Below are 13845 nucleotides of genomic sequence, written 5' to 3'. Positions count from 1 at the left end.
GAGAGCAAAAAATAAAAAAGACAACATTTCAAGTAATTTTCAGATTTATCTGTGCATCAGGACATAAGTTGCAGTATTTTTCTAGAAGTATTAATAAGAGAAAACTTTCTATCAATGAAATATTATTCAGCTCTCACATGTTAGAATTTTAATGTCTCTTTAAGGACAGCTCAACCCCAAAAAATAAATTATGTCAAACCTCTCCTCAAGTTATAAGTAAAAGCACATTGAAATTGTAACTACCCTAGACACTAAGCCAGGGAAAAAATATACAAATACAAACAATGCTCTATATTTCCTTGACAGCTTCTGCATGAATGAAATAACCTTTTTGCCTCAGAAATGTGCACAAGACTGGCAATGACTCTTGTCTCAATAGCAATATTTTCTAGATTTTGAACAAAAGAAACTAATCTCAAGTTTAAACACACAAATGGCAACACCTTTCGTAGCCAAATAAGTGCCCAATGATTTGAAGCAAACAAGCTATGTAAATGGATAACTTCAACAAAGGATTACATAATTCCAAAGACTACACAACCAAGTTGCATACACAGCTACCAGTTAGATGAAAAGAAACGAAAAGACAAGGCTGGACCCTTTCAATCAACTTTGATTTAATCAATGAAATTACAAACACAATAATAAATGTAAGATTTCAGAAAAATGACCATGCAGTCTGTTGGTTCCCAAAACTGCAGATTGGAAATCCAAGAGCTTGCCACTTCTCTGACAGGATTCCACAATCAGTTATGGCCAACGAACAAGAATCACCTTGATTCCCCTGCACTTCAGGCTCTGCTACACCTAGGCGGGTAGACCTTCTCCTCGAAACAAATCAGTTGGTTGAGAGCTTTTCTAAAGTGAATTTAAGCTTTGGAGAGTTCTTCAGCTAGCAAGTCCTTGAACTCAATTAAAATGAAATTGAATGCTGAGTGTTCAAAATGGTTGGATATTTCGAATAATGTTTGTCAATAATGAATTTGATGCTTGTAGGAAGGAAGATATAGATTTTCTAACTTCAATAATAAAAAGACCAGTGCTCTTCTTATTCAAGTAATACAGTCAACTACAATGAAGATTTTCATGTACAACTTTATAAAATTCTATGCACTTATACTGTCAATAATTAAATAATCAAGATGTAACAGATCAAATATATATGCAATCATAAATTAGTCCAGATTGCAATTTAACTCCTTTGGTAGGGAAACAAACTGGACACATATACTATAATATCCCCGTCATAAAATAGTTTATTATTCAAATCATTGTTAATGGGCTGATTGATTTAAATTATCTCGGACCCATTTTTGTTTTATGTCCGTAGTTGTGTAGCCGTCGACTATTTTTGTACACCCTCAGAAAGCTTGCCCCGATGGGTATTTAAGCACAGCTTGTAGGTAGTCGTTAGGCATGCATTTGGATTTTATTTTTTACTACAAATTTCTATTGGATATCTGGATTTCTTTGCCATTTCGAAAGTGAAAGATCTTCCCTATTTGGCTCGTGCGATTTTGGTGGGATTCAACCCTCACCCTACTCTATGGTTGCATGTAATACTTTGCTCAGATTTGGCAAATTGGAGCACCATCTTTTGGCAATTATTAATTTGCAGGATTATTTTTGTTCAATGTCTGATTGGTTTTATTTCAAGATCTATAAGTTGTTGGCTTTTCATCTGTACTCCATTAGCTATTCACAACACCCAGCACACCTTTCGTGCCCCTGCATAACCCAATCATACGGCCTACTTTTCCCCATTCACCATACGGTCTACAATTTCCCATACAGTATGGCCAAAACAATCCACCATACAACATCTTCTGCCCCTTTTTACTATATAGCCTGCACCGAACAGCCTTTGTCTTCTCCCCGACACCACCTCCCTACACCATCTGTATGGCCATCCCTTACATACCGTACGGCCATTCATATCTATCGTATGGCCAACTTAATAGTACCATACAGCCAACATTGCAATGTCCTACCCACCCTATGTACAAATATCTTTGCCCCTTGCCACACTGTATATCATAGAACTGTGCGGCCTCCATTCTCTTTGCATGTAGCAGAAGAAAATCGTTCTCAGAGGAGACATCAATAAAGAATCATTACAATGGCATCAAAGCTTCGATCCTACCACCCTATGGACAGTGAATGAGAGTTTATAGTCGGAAGAGAAGAAGAACCCATTCCGTTGATAGAATGGTTGTCAAACTCGAACCCATAGCTACCGAACTCGTGGCATTACTAAGAGAACATGCGAGGAATTAGGCACAGATCAACGATACTCAAACGACTCATGGAAGAGACTCTCAAGAAGTTGGCAGACAATAAAATATCTAGTGAACAAATTGGTCACAGTGTGAACTCGGTGTCGAGTAAAGTAGACCCTCATCCAACACGCTCTCGACCTTCCATGTCGTCTTTCCCGCAAATGGAGGCACCATGCGGAGGGAAGCAGTCGAACTTTGAAGAAATGCAAGAACAACATAGAGAAAACTGGAAGAACGTGAATTTGGAGGAAGATATATCCTACAAAGATTACGCAAATCTGAGAATGAGATATTCGGGAGGTAGAAACAAAGGATATTTTAATGATAATCTCAGGAGGAAGTTGAGTAAAATAAATCTATCACCATTTGATGGATCTAGATCCATATCCGTGCAAGCATGGGTAATGAAGGCAAATACTTACTTCCAACTTAATCCTATGCCAGAAAAGAAGCAATTAAATTTGTGTGTTTACACTTGGAGGGAGACATGAATGGTGGCATCACGGCACTATCACACTCAGGCATGATCAAATAAATACCTATGCAAAATTCACTGAGAGATTGATAAACTAGTTTGATGGTAAAGATCCGGAACTCAATTTCAAAGATTTGGCACAATTGAGGCAAATTGGATCATTGACCAGTACATTGCGGAATTTCAAAAACTCTCTATTTTGGTCACGAACATTTCTGAAAGAAAACAGATAGTTCTCTTCATTGACGGACTAACAAAACCATTGAAGTGTTGGGTAAAAGAGTTTAATCTTGCCACCCTGTTAGAGGCCATTAAGAAGGCAAGGAGTATGGCATCATCATCTATGTCATCCTCACGAAGTTACTCACATTCCAAATCGTCAGTGTTTTCGAGGGGCAAAGATAACAAACCTCCTCCAAGAAAGTCGTTGTTGGACGAAGCTACCAAACAGGAGCTCCAAAGGAAGAAACTCTGTTTCGACTACAAAGGACCATGGGAAACTACGCACAGATGCCTCGGGAAAGGAAAAATCTACTACATTGAGGTCTTGTCTGATGATGAGGATGAACAAGACGATATAGCCTCCGAAGACAACCAACCCGACGAGGACACCAAAATGGTTAGTTTGAACCGTACAGAAAGAATTATAGCATTGGTACGACACAAAGGAACTATCCCCCTAGTCGGTAGCTCAAGGTGCATGGTATTTCGTATACAAGGAATCCTTCAAAGACAAAGGGTTATGGTGATGCTCGATATCGAAACCACTCTAAACTTCATTAACTCATCTCTGGTGAAACGAAGAGATCTACCTACGGAGATGCATGCAGGATTTCAGGTCAAGGTTGCCGGAGGGACTCTTCTACCTTGCACACCCCTTGTTCCTTAGCTAAGTATTACAATGGTAAATCACATGGTGACCCAGGATTTCTTCATAGTGGACCTTGATGATATGGAGGTTATTTTGGGCATACAATAGATGGATACTCTTGATGAATACACTTAGAGCTCCAAATGGATGGACTTCACTTTTGTTGTCGATGGAAAGAAAGTTGTTCTCTACGGAATGACAAATGAGGGTTCGAAAGAAGTTTTTGCACATCAGATGGAGGCAATTTTTCAACATGATGAGTTGCTTGGGCTGCACATTATTTTGTCTCAATAGAACCTATAAAAGGGCAATGAACACCTCCCCAAAATGATGATCTCCAAAATATTTTGAGTAATCATGATAAGGTTTTTGTAGACATTCCTCCTGGCATACCGCCTCATCGAGGGTTTGAACATACTACCAAGTTGGAAGCAGGAGCCAAGCCAGTCATAAACACACCCTACCATGATCCCAAGAAATTCAAAGATAAGATCGAAAAGACAATTCAGGAACTACTGGAGAAAGGATGGATCTGTCCCAGTTGTATCCCTTTTGCGTCATCAATGGTATTGATCAAAAAGGATGGGACAATGCGCATGTGTGTGGACTATCGTGCGTTGAACAAGAAAACAATAAAAAATAGATATCCCATGCCAAGGATAGATGAGTTGCTGGATGAATTACACAATGCAGTCTATTTTTCGAAAATAGATCTCCGTTCCGGATACCATCAGATCCGCATGAGTGAAGATGTGGAAAAGACGACTTTTCGTTGTCACTACAAGCATTATGAGTTTTTCGTCAGTAAATATTGTGTAGCCGACAAGGTGTTGTTGTCGGTAAATATTGTGTAGTCGATAGGCTCATGTTGTCAGTAATTGTTATGTAGTCGATGGACCCCTTTGGGAAGGTTCTTCAGAGAGGTATATGTACACCGTGGGAAATCATTGTAATCATCATCAGCATTATGTAATCTCTTGGCATATGCGAATAATAAAAGGAGTACTACTGTTCTGGTTCATTGTTTGTATGTATTAATCTATTTACCCATGCCGTAAACATTTGGCGCCATTACCTGATGGACCTGGAACGAAGGTAGAGGAATGCAAACTAATGCCAAATCAGCTTAACAAGGATAGAAGTAAGCTAAAGGGAAAAGATGGAATACGCACCACACAAGAAAATTTAATCTTGGCACAACAAGCCGAACGCAGACAGAGGTTTCAGCAACTTGCCGACAGATACCAAAGCACTGAGGAATTGTTGGAGGAGACTCGACAGCGGATGGAATTGGTAGAAGAAGCAAGGGAGAAATTTTTGAACCTGTATTCGCTGAGGGAAGAAAATCCAAACAGAAGGGAATTAACTCACACAGCTCGGAGTGCCGAGGGAGCACGAGCGTGGAGTGAACTCTTCGTTCGCGATACACTTCCAGAACGGGAAGACACTTCTTCACCAAAGAATACAGCTGTAGGAAATAAGACAACTTTCGGAGAGAGAAGCACCGGTGTGGGAGTGCAGAGCGCTGGTGTGGGAGTGCAAAACAACGCCAGTGTAGGAGTGTTGAACAGTGCTCGTACACCCAATCAAGTAATAATGGCCAGACCGAAGGAAAAGTTGCCAAAGTTCGATGGTGATGGAACAGCCGATCCAATCCGACACTGTAAAACATGTGAAACAATTTGGAGGGCAAATGGCATAACAGATACAAATGAATGGGTTTGACAATTTCTAGCAACCCTAAGGGGGTAAGCAATTGATTGGTTCGCCTATACGGATCCCCAAAAATTAACCACTTGGGACAACCTTAAGAAGGATTTTACCATCGAATTTCAACTACTCCACGATGACAATGAGATCGTAGCCGAGATATACAACACAAAACAAAGGAAAAATGAAACAGTCCAAGTCTACGCCAGGAAATTAAAAGACTTAATAAAAGTGACCCAATTAATCTCAAGAATCTTAGTTTGAAAATGTACATGATTTGACCAATAAGGCTTTGAAACATCCAACAAAAGATTATCATCTTACATATCATTTTATCCTAAAACAACCAATGTATAATGGTAGTCTTCAAAATTCTCATGGAGGTTTAAATTTGCAAAAATTAAGGCTCCATCGTAGTCAACTATCATTAAGGATGTTTTCTAATCAAAGCACTTATAAGATACATGATCCCAAATTTTAGTGACTTGGATGATAATTATTCATACCAAAAATCAAAATTCTAAAGCACCAACATTAAGAGATTCCGACAAGCTGAATAAAATGCAAAACTAATCAAAGAAACAATAAATGATAACTAGCTAAACCAACCTATAGCTAGCAATTTAACGTGTGAACCTTACCCTATGATTTGAATGTAACACCTTTTTCTGAAACATGATGATCCTCTAATGAATCCCAAACACTAGCCATGATGAGACTTCACCAAACAATCTCGGCGACATAAATACAATGTCCTCCACAAAACCAAACAAATCAATGTCCTAAACCCTAATGATTTCGACCTTTGTGAGACAGAACACCTTTTGACAAAAATCAAACTAAATTGAAATGATAATCCTTCCAGCACCTATACTTCCATTGCATTCATCAAACACCTGGTATAGACCTTGCTAATGATGAAAAATACTCAAAACTGAGTGTAAACTTCTTAACACCCCAAGCCCCATCTACAAATCACCAAAACAAGTTAAAAACCAAAAGTGTTTGCTTTATTTGCCAAAGTGGGTGACCAGGTGCAATATCCCCTTTTTGACACGGGATTTATTAATAAGTAACATTAATAATAAATTATAATATTTCAAAACTATAATGTAATTAAACTTTTATTAAGTTATCAAAAGCCATGAAATGAAAGGTTGTGCCTCCCTTAAGAATAATATATAAAAGGGAGATCATTTCCTTGGGAGGAGATACATAAGAAAGTGTGAAAAAATGCAATGCAGCAGGTGAATCAACAAAGGATTAATAGGAAGGAAATGGAGGAAGATAAGGATGCGACTATTTCAAAGGGCAGAAATTAGCATCTGCTCTTTCAAAGCACAGAAATTAGCATGCGCTCTTTCAAAGGGAGGTAATTGTGAAACCTTGTGGCTCTTCCAAGGGGCATATATGATGAAGAAGTGTGACTTCTCCCTCACATTTCAAGATATAAAGGGAATAAGGTCTCAACTGAGGAGTGCATGGAAGAGAGATCAATTTGGAAAATAATTTGCTATTTTCAAAAGGCAGCAATGAAGGGTGTTGATCAGTGTAACGAGACTCGGACTCGGCTCGGACTCAACAAGGGTAACTTGACTCGTGACCCGGCTCTGACTCGTGACCCGGCTCGGCGGTGACTCGGCAAAGTGAAAAAACCTCGAAATTTTGAGATTTTTTAGGATTTAAAGAACATTCCATGCACCCATTATTGAATAAAGCATAAAGACACAATAACATCATTAAATAGAAGATAATTTGATCATAATGCACATGCCACATACTTAAAGTTAAAAACTTAAAACTTAAAAGTCAAACATCGATTACATATGTACAATACTACAAACTACAAAGTTACAAACTTACAAAGGTAAATTGCTAAAAGTAAATACTATATTACTAGTAATTAAAGTCAAACTAAGATAAATCCATGCAAACCATCAAAATGTATATGTATTATCATTTATGCATTATGAAATCCAACACATCAAGATTCAATAGTCATCATCAAATTCAAATGTTCCAAATGCTGATCATATATTAAGTTACTGTTAAACTGTTAAACAAAAAGTTAAAACAAGACTATAAGTTTACAACTATGGCTCCTAGTCAGAGTCCTCATCATCATCCTCATCATCATCGTCATCCTCATCCTCATCCCCAACCTCAGCCTCAACCTCAGGCTCAGGCTCAATATAATCTACAAAATGCCTCTTAGTAAGGCGTCTAAGGTAGGTCCTGGATGTCTCAGTAGCAATAGCATCAGCTCGTGAGGTGCCTCTAGGATCAACTGTACTCTCTGCCTCTAGCTCTGCCAATCTCTGTGAGCTGCCACTAGGAACAACTGGAGCTCTCTGGTCCTCTGCTGCCATAGCCACAACCTCAGCCTGGCCCTCTCTATCTGCCTGGTCAAGCCACTATAGGTCCTCATCATCAAAGACAGGATTAGTAGCCTCAGTGATCCAATCAGACTCTGGATCAACCTCCTCTAGAGTAATCGGAGAGGTGTCACTATCCAAAATCTCCTTGATCCTAATGCGCAGGTTGTAGTGCACAAAGACTAGACTATTCATTTTTTGCACAGACAACCTGTTACGCCTCTTCGAGTGGATGTGCTCGAACATGCTCTAGTTGCGCTCACATCCAGAAGCGCTACTTGGGTGGCTCAAAATGCGGATGGCGATTTGCTGAAAGTTTTTGGTTGAAGGCCCAAACATTTGCCACCATCTATCTGAATTTTGAAAAAAGGAAAACAAAAAAATATTAGTCTCATTTCAAAATTTGAGCTTTAAGTTTAAAGCTAGAAATTTATAAACTAGATTGTATAAGGCTTAAGCTGCAATCTTTACTTGGTTGCAATTTTGTACGACCTTTTTGCAAATTTGACTTGAAAAAATGGGCCCTGATGCATTATTATAGGTATCCATCTCAAGCAATATATCTGTGGGATTAGGAGACATCTTCAATACCACTGTGTATAGGCCACTAAGAACCTCCTCATCTGCCTTGAAATCATCAAGGAAATGGTATGCCGGATTGAGGTAATAGGCTACTGCGTGGATGGGCTTATGAAGCTGATTTTGCCATCTCCTATCAATTATGTCCCAAATAGGGCCATAGTTTTCCTCAACTCCTGCATATTTGGCCTTAATAGTCTCCTTGACCCTATCCATGCCCTCATAAATGTAGCCCATAGAGGGCTTCTCGTCATCAGCAACTCATAGGAGGGCTACAAGGGGCTCGGTGATCTACAAAACAATTAAACAAAAAAACAATTTAGTGAATGATGAAACTTTGCAAAGTTGCACAATGAATATAAATCAAAAATATGTATGAGACAAATTAATTTATAAAATTTTAAGACTTAAGCTTTTAAATTTTAAATTACCTCCACAATCTTCGAACATGGCTCCTAAAAATCATCATCATCATAAATGCATTTTGTTGCATCTATCCCTGCAGGGCTTCTCGCAAAGGAGGAGGAACTCCATTCTGGACCAACAAACATGCACCTCAACTCTAACCTTGAACTCAGCAAGGATTTTAGTGTGATAAAGTTAGACGCAAATCTTGTGATACCAGGACGAGCCAACTCCTTTCCCTTCATGTATTTCCTCATAGTGCTGAGGACCAAGGCATGATTATAGATGAACTTACAAAGATTTTTGGCCTTGGTAACACATGATTTCACCCATACAAGCTTGCCAATATCCTCTAACATGAGGTCGATGCAATGGGCCGCACATGGAGTCCAAAAGATTTTTGGGTGTCTCTCCATCAATAGTTTTCCTGCAGCAATTTTAAATTAGTTAGTAAACAATGAAAATTTTTGATGTATTAAAAAACTTTTAATTTTCAAAATTTAATGAAAAACTAAAAAAAATTTTTTAGAAGTAGAACTTAGAAAGTTAGAAGTTCAAATTTTACCTGCAGCAACATAATTAGTTGCATTATCTGTCACCACTTGGACAACATTGTCTTCCCCCACCTCCCTTATGACCTCTTCAATAGTCTCACATAAGAATTTTGCATTTTTCACACATGAGGAAGCATCTATGGACCTCAAAAACATGGTGGATCTTGAAAGTGAAAATTAAACAAAATAATTATCATTCAAGAATCAAGAATCAATACTCAATAAAACAAAAATTTTCGTTATTCAATAATAGTATACATTAAGTTTTAGACTTCAAGAAGTAGAGCATGATGAATTACCTCCGCTAGTAACAAGAAAATTTAGGAGGGTTCTGGACCTCCTATCTGTCCATCCATCTATCATGATGGTACACCCCTTTTGGCTCCAAATCTTTTTGTGGTCCTCCAACTCAAGTTTCATCTCCTCAACCATATCAAGCAAGAGGGGGCCACTCAACTCATCTTCAGTGGGGGCTTTGAACCCCGCACCACAGATGGAAACTGCATCAATCATCCCCTGCCAATAAGGAGTCCTATTACATTTAGAAAAACATTTTAATTAGCATATTTCAAATTTTCAACATCAAGTTAAAAGTATAAAATTGAATATAAATTTTAAAACTTAAAACGTAAAACAATCAAATATAAATGAAGTTGAAAACTTGAAGTACCTGGCTGCTATAAATGGAATGTCGCAGAAAAACCAAAACTTGCAAATTGCTCTTACTCCAGCTTCATGTATCTCCCTATTCCAGCCCATGCTCTCAAGTGAGGGTTGCGCACCAGGAGTGGTACGCTGTACAAAAAAGTTGTCCAACTTACTAGATTTTTTGACTCTAGGACGAAGAAGAGCAGCACTACTAGAAGGGGCAGCAGCAGTAGCATCACTAGAAGTGCAAGGAATAGATGTAGAAGAAGCACGAGCAACAGAAGCACTAGGACGATAGGGGGGATGAGAAGAACCTTCTCCAACACAGCCTACTGACTCAAAAACATTTGCAGATGAGCATGGAAGGGAACTAGAACCAATCAAAGCTAACTCTTCTAATTTTATTTTTTTTAATTCTTTTTCTTGTTCATATTTTTCTAAGGCTACATAACAAAAACGTTGAGCCTCAGCAGATGCAGCTCCACAAGTCTCAATATCATGACCACGTAAGCCAGCAATATGGTATTTTAATCTATTTATGCCCCCACTATTAATGGTTTTGCAAAATAGGCATTTTTTTTTAGTTCTCTTTCTACCCGGAAATTCTATGGTGAACTTCCAACACTCATCTTTTTTGTTGCCTTTAGAGAGCTTCGGTTTTTTACCTCTAGAAGCCATTATGACTTAAATAAGGAACAATGTAAAGGTTGCTGCAATAAGACATTTTAGACCAAATATTACCATTTCAGCATTGCATTTTATGAAGATCTAAAGTAAAAAAAAACCTCATAAACAAACAAAAAAAATTCATGCAAAAAACCCATAAGCATAGACAAAAAAATCATCAAAATCTAAACAATCAAGTCTTACCTCTTTCAAATGCTTTGGGAAGTGTTGAGAAGAGCTCCTATAAACTCCTTGATGATCTAAATGCAAGCTCCAATGTCACAAATGCAAGCTTTTCTCCTCCTCCTTTCAGCTGGTTGCAAAACAAGAAACCTCTATTTCTCTTCTACCTCTCTCTCTCTTTCTTCTTTTCACTATAGACTGTTATGAGAGCCCTTTTAGGGTTATATGAGTGAGATGTATAAAAAAAAAACATGCAAAAAATTATATTTTTATGGCCCAGTTTCTTGCCCGTCGCGGCCGAGTCAAGAAGGCCGGGTCACGCGAGTCACGCAAGTCACTCCTCGTGACTCGCCGCTCGCGAGTCACGAGTCATTGTGACTCGGCGAGGTCAGCGCGGCTCGCTGACTCGCTTGACTCACGTGACTCGCCGCGAGTCACGTTACCCTGGTGTTGATTCTTTTCTTAAGAAATGTGGTGACCATTATCAATAATGATTTACAAATACATCAAAGGAGAACTCAATTGTCACTCCTCACTCTATTATTTCAACATTTTCAAACAGCACTCGCCAATATATCAAATCATCAAATCAAAGGAAATTGGTCAATCATCCATTAATTGTCGATCTGAAGTAAAGTAATCGAGCAAACAAACCAACAATCAATTCTTCAATTAATTTAATCAATTTTATATCCACCATTCAAACATCAACTATTCAAGCATCAACCATTCCTATCATTAAATTTATTAAATATCAACTATTAAATCATCATTGTATTATTTAAACATCCACCCATCGACCCTTCAAGAAATGATGATAAACAAAAGTTGAGCAATTATGTAATGTTTCGAAGACGATATCTTCCCAAGGGCGATCTCTGTCCGAAGGACTATAATGTCCCAATGGCGATCTCAACCCAAAGGGGATCTTAGTCTGAAGGGGACCTCAAGTGACTATCAATCATACGGTGATGTTGGGTCTGCCGTATAGGTGGTGTGAATAGGTCGTACAGTGGTTCAGTGAAAGTCGTGTGATAGGACTGAGGGGTTGTCGTGTGGTGCTAGAGACGGACAAAAAGTATTGTGTAGAGGGAAAATATGAATTTGGATTCACTTGTCAAAGCCAGAAATGATTCAAATCAATGCCAAACACTTGTATGAAACTTGCCTGATAGTGATTTGTAAACCAAGGAGAAAGATGTATGCAATTTGTTACCAAAAGATAGAGATATGTTCTCAACAAAGATGGTACTCCAGACATACCAAAGCAAAGTAATACAGAGAATCAAAATAGGGTGAGGGTTGAATTCCACTGAAACTAAACTAGCCAAGTAGGGAAGATCTTCCACTCCCGAAATAGTGAACAATACTAAACTCCAATAGGAATTTGCAGTATGATAAAATAATCCAAAATTGAATATTTATACTCTCCCTTTTCAAACCGTCAAATGTTTCCTTCCTTAAACCAAACAAACTTTTATTGTCGTACAATTCTTATTCTTAGGATCTCCTAACAAAGGTAATAATACTCGTTTCATCTCATTTGCTATTGTGGTGTACCTATATTCCTTCTACAATCATATATTGCTTTCCTATCATACTCCCAGGTCTACCCAACAAGATATGACAACAAACCATTGGCATATCAAAAAAAACATCATTCTGTTAAGATCCAATCTTCAAGTTTACAATGCATTGAATTTCACTTACCAAAACCTTATGACCATCCTTGATCCATGCAATCCAATTGGCTTTGGGTGCTTCAATCTTGGCATCTGCAACTTGGTGACCAATTCCTCAGATGCTAGGTTATTTGAAATTCCATTATCAATGATGACCTTGCAACACTTACGGATCAGGTTCTTCAAGTGACATAGGGCTCTTTTGACCATTAGGACTTCCCCATTTTCAGGTTATTCATAGATCCAAGAGACTCTTCCTCCACAAATGCATTTTGGCCACTGCTATTGGTCTTCTTCCTTGAATTCCCTTAAGTAATTCAAATGTTCTATGACCTTCTCCACATTTGAAACAAGTTCCCTTAAACAAATTTTTGTCATGTCTTCTATAATTATTACCTCTAGGGTAATCTACTCTTCCATAATATGAACTCTCTTGTTTCCACTTTAACGTGCCTCTATTTGGATCTAAATAAGATTTGCCTCCTCCGAAAGTTCCACATCCACCAGTAAACAATCTGCCTCTTTGGAATCAACCTCTTGTTCCTCTTTGTCTATGCTCCTGCCTCTTGTTCAATTTTTCTCCTGCTTCCACCAAAAACTGATAAGCGTCCTAAATACTTCCCATTTTATCTAAACTAATCTCATCTTGGATAGATGTCCTCAAACCATTTACGTATCTTTCAATCCTTTCAACCTCATCATCCATATGTCCAGATCTGATATTCAACCTATAGAATTCTTCAGTATATTCCTCCATAGTAGGATTCCTTCAGCTTTAGATTGTGCAATTTCTTCAACAAGCTCACTTGATAATCACCGGGTAAGAATTTACCCTTTAACTTACTCACCATCTTATCCCAAGATTTGATCTTTGATTCTTTTCGTTTCCTCTCCTTTGTCTATCTATTTGCAAGTGTTCCCACCATAAAAATGCATGTCCTTTCAACTTAGTGCTAGCAATTTTCACCTTCTTGATTGTATTAGTGTTCTCATACTTGAAATACTTTTCCATCTCAATGATCCAATCAAGCAATTCATCAAAATCTATCTTAACATCATAATCAGGTGGCCTGAAATGTTAACTCTAGTTAGGGCTCTCAAAAATCTCTCATCTCCTTAATCAAGTATAGGTTCTTCACCCTTAGCTACTACTTCAATCTCATCATCACTCACATCTTCAATAGGTCTTTCTCTTCTCTAGGCAATCTCCACAGCTTCACATTTGGCCACAGTTCATCTTAACATATCCATTACTATTGGATTTGCTATTATGCTTCCACAAACCATCTTGCAATTCCTCTGCAATTGTGGGTCAAAGCTCAAATCTGCCACCCTACAACAAATTGACTAGGGCTCTACAACTTTAGGTTCACCAACTCAACTCCACAAACAACCCAACCTTGCTCTAATACTGTCGT

At 38.2% G+C, this 13845-nt stretch overlaps 2 protein-coding genes across 6 annotated transcripts in view; both read right to left on the bottom strand.

The window, feature by feature from the left end:
- The window catches only part of CCB4 (cofactor assembly of complex C), a 232252-nt gene that overhangs the window by 122348 nt on the left and 96059 nt on the right, over positions 1-13845 (bottom strand). The window lies entirely within an intron of this gene.
- Positions 7351-13228, bottom strand: LOC149579456 (uncharacterized). The gene is made up of 7 exons (XM_089832906.1): positions 10767-13228; positions 9919-10606; positions 9548-9780; positions 9260-9411; positions 8721-9121; positions 8182-8580; positions 7351-8063 (listed from the first exon to the last, which is right to left on the bottom strand). The coding sequence occupies exons 2-4, from the start codon at positions 10572-10574 to the stop codon at positions 9395-9397; spliced, it is 906 nt and encodes a 301-aa protein (XP_089689032.1). The 5' UTR covers positions 10575-10606; positions 10767-13228; the 3' UTR covers positions 7351-8063; positions 8182-8580; positions 8721-9121; positions 9260-9394.

The sequence above is a fragment of the Cupressus sempervirens genome, chromosome 1 (assembly GCF_028749045.1).
Source record: "Cupressus sempervirens isolate cs-2001-9-10 chromosome 1, ASM2874904v1, whole genome shotgun sequence".
Taxonomy (NCBI): Eukaryota; Viridiplantae; Streptophyta; class Pinopsida; order Cupressales; family Cupressaceae; genus Cupressus; species Cupressus sempervirens.
The sequence above is the reverse complement of the archived record's forward strand: the minus strand, read 5'-3'. Positions and strand labels throughout refer to the sequence as shown.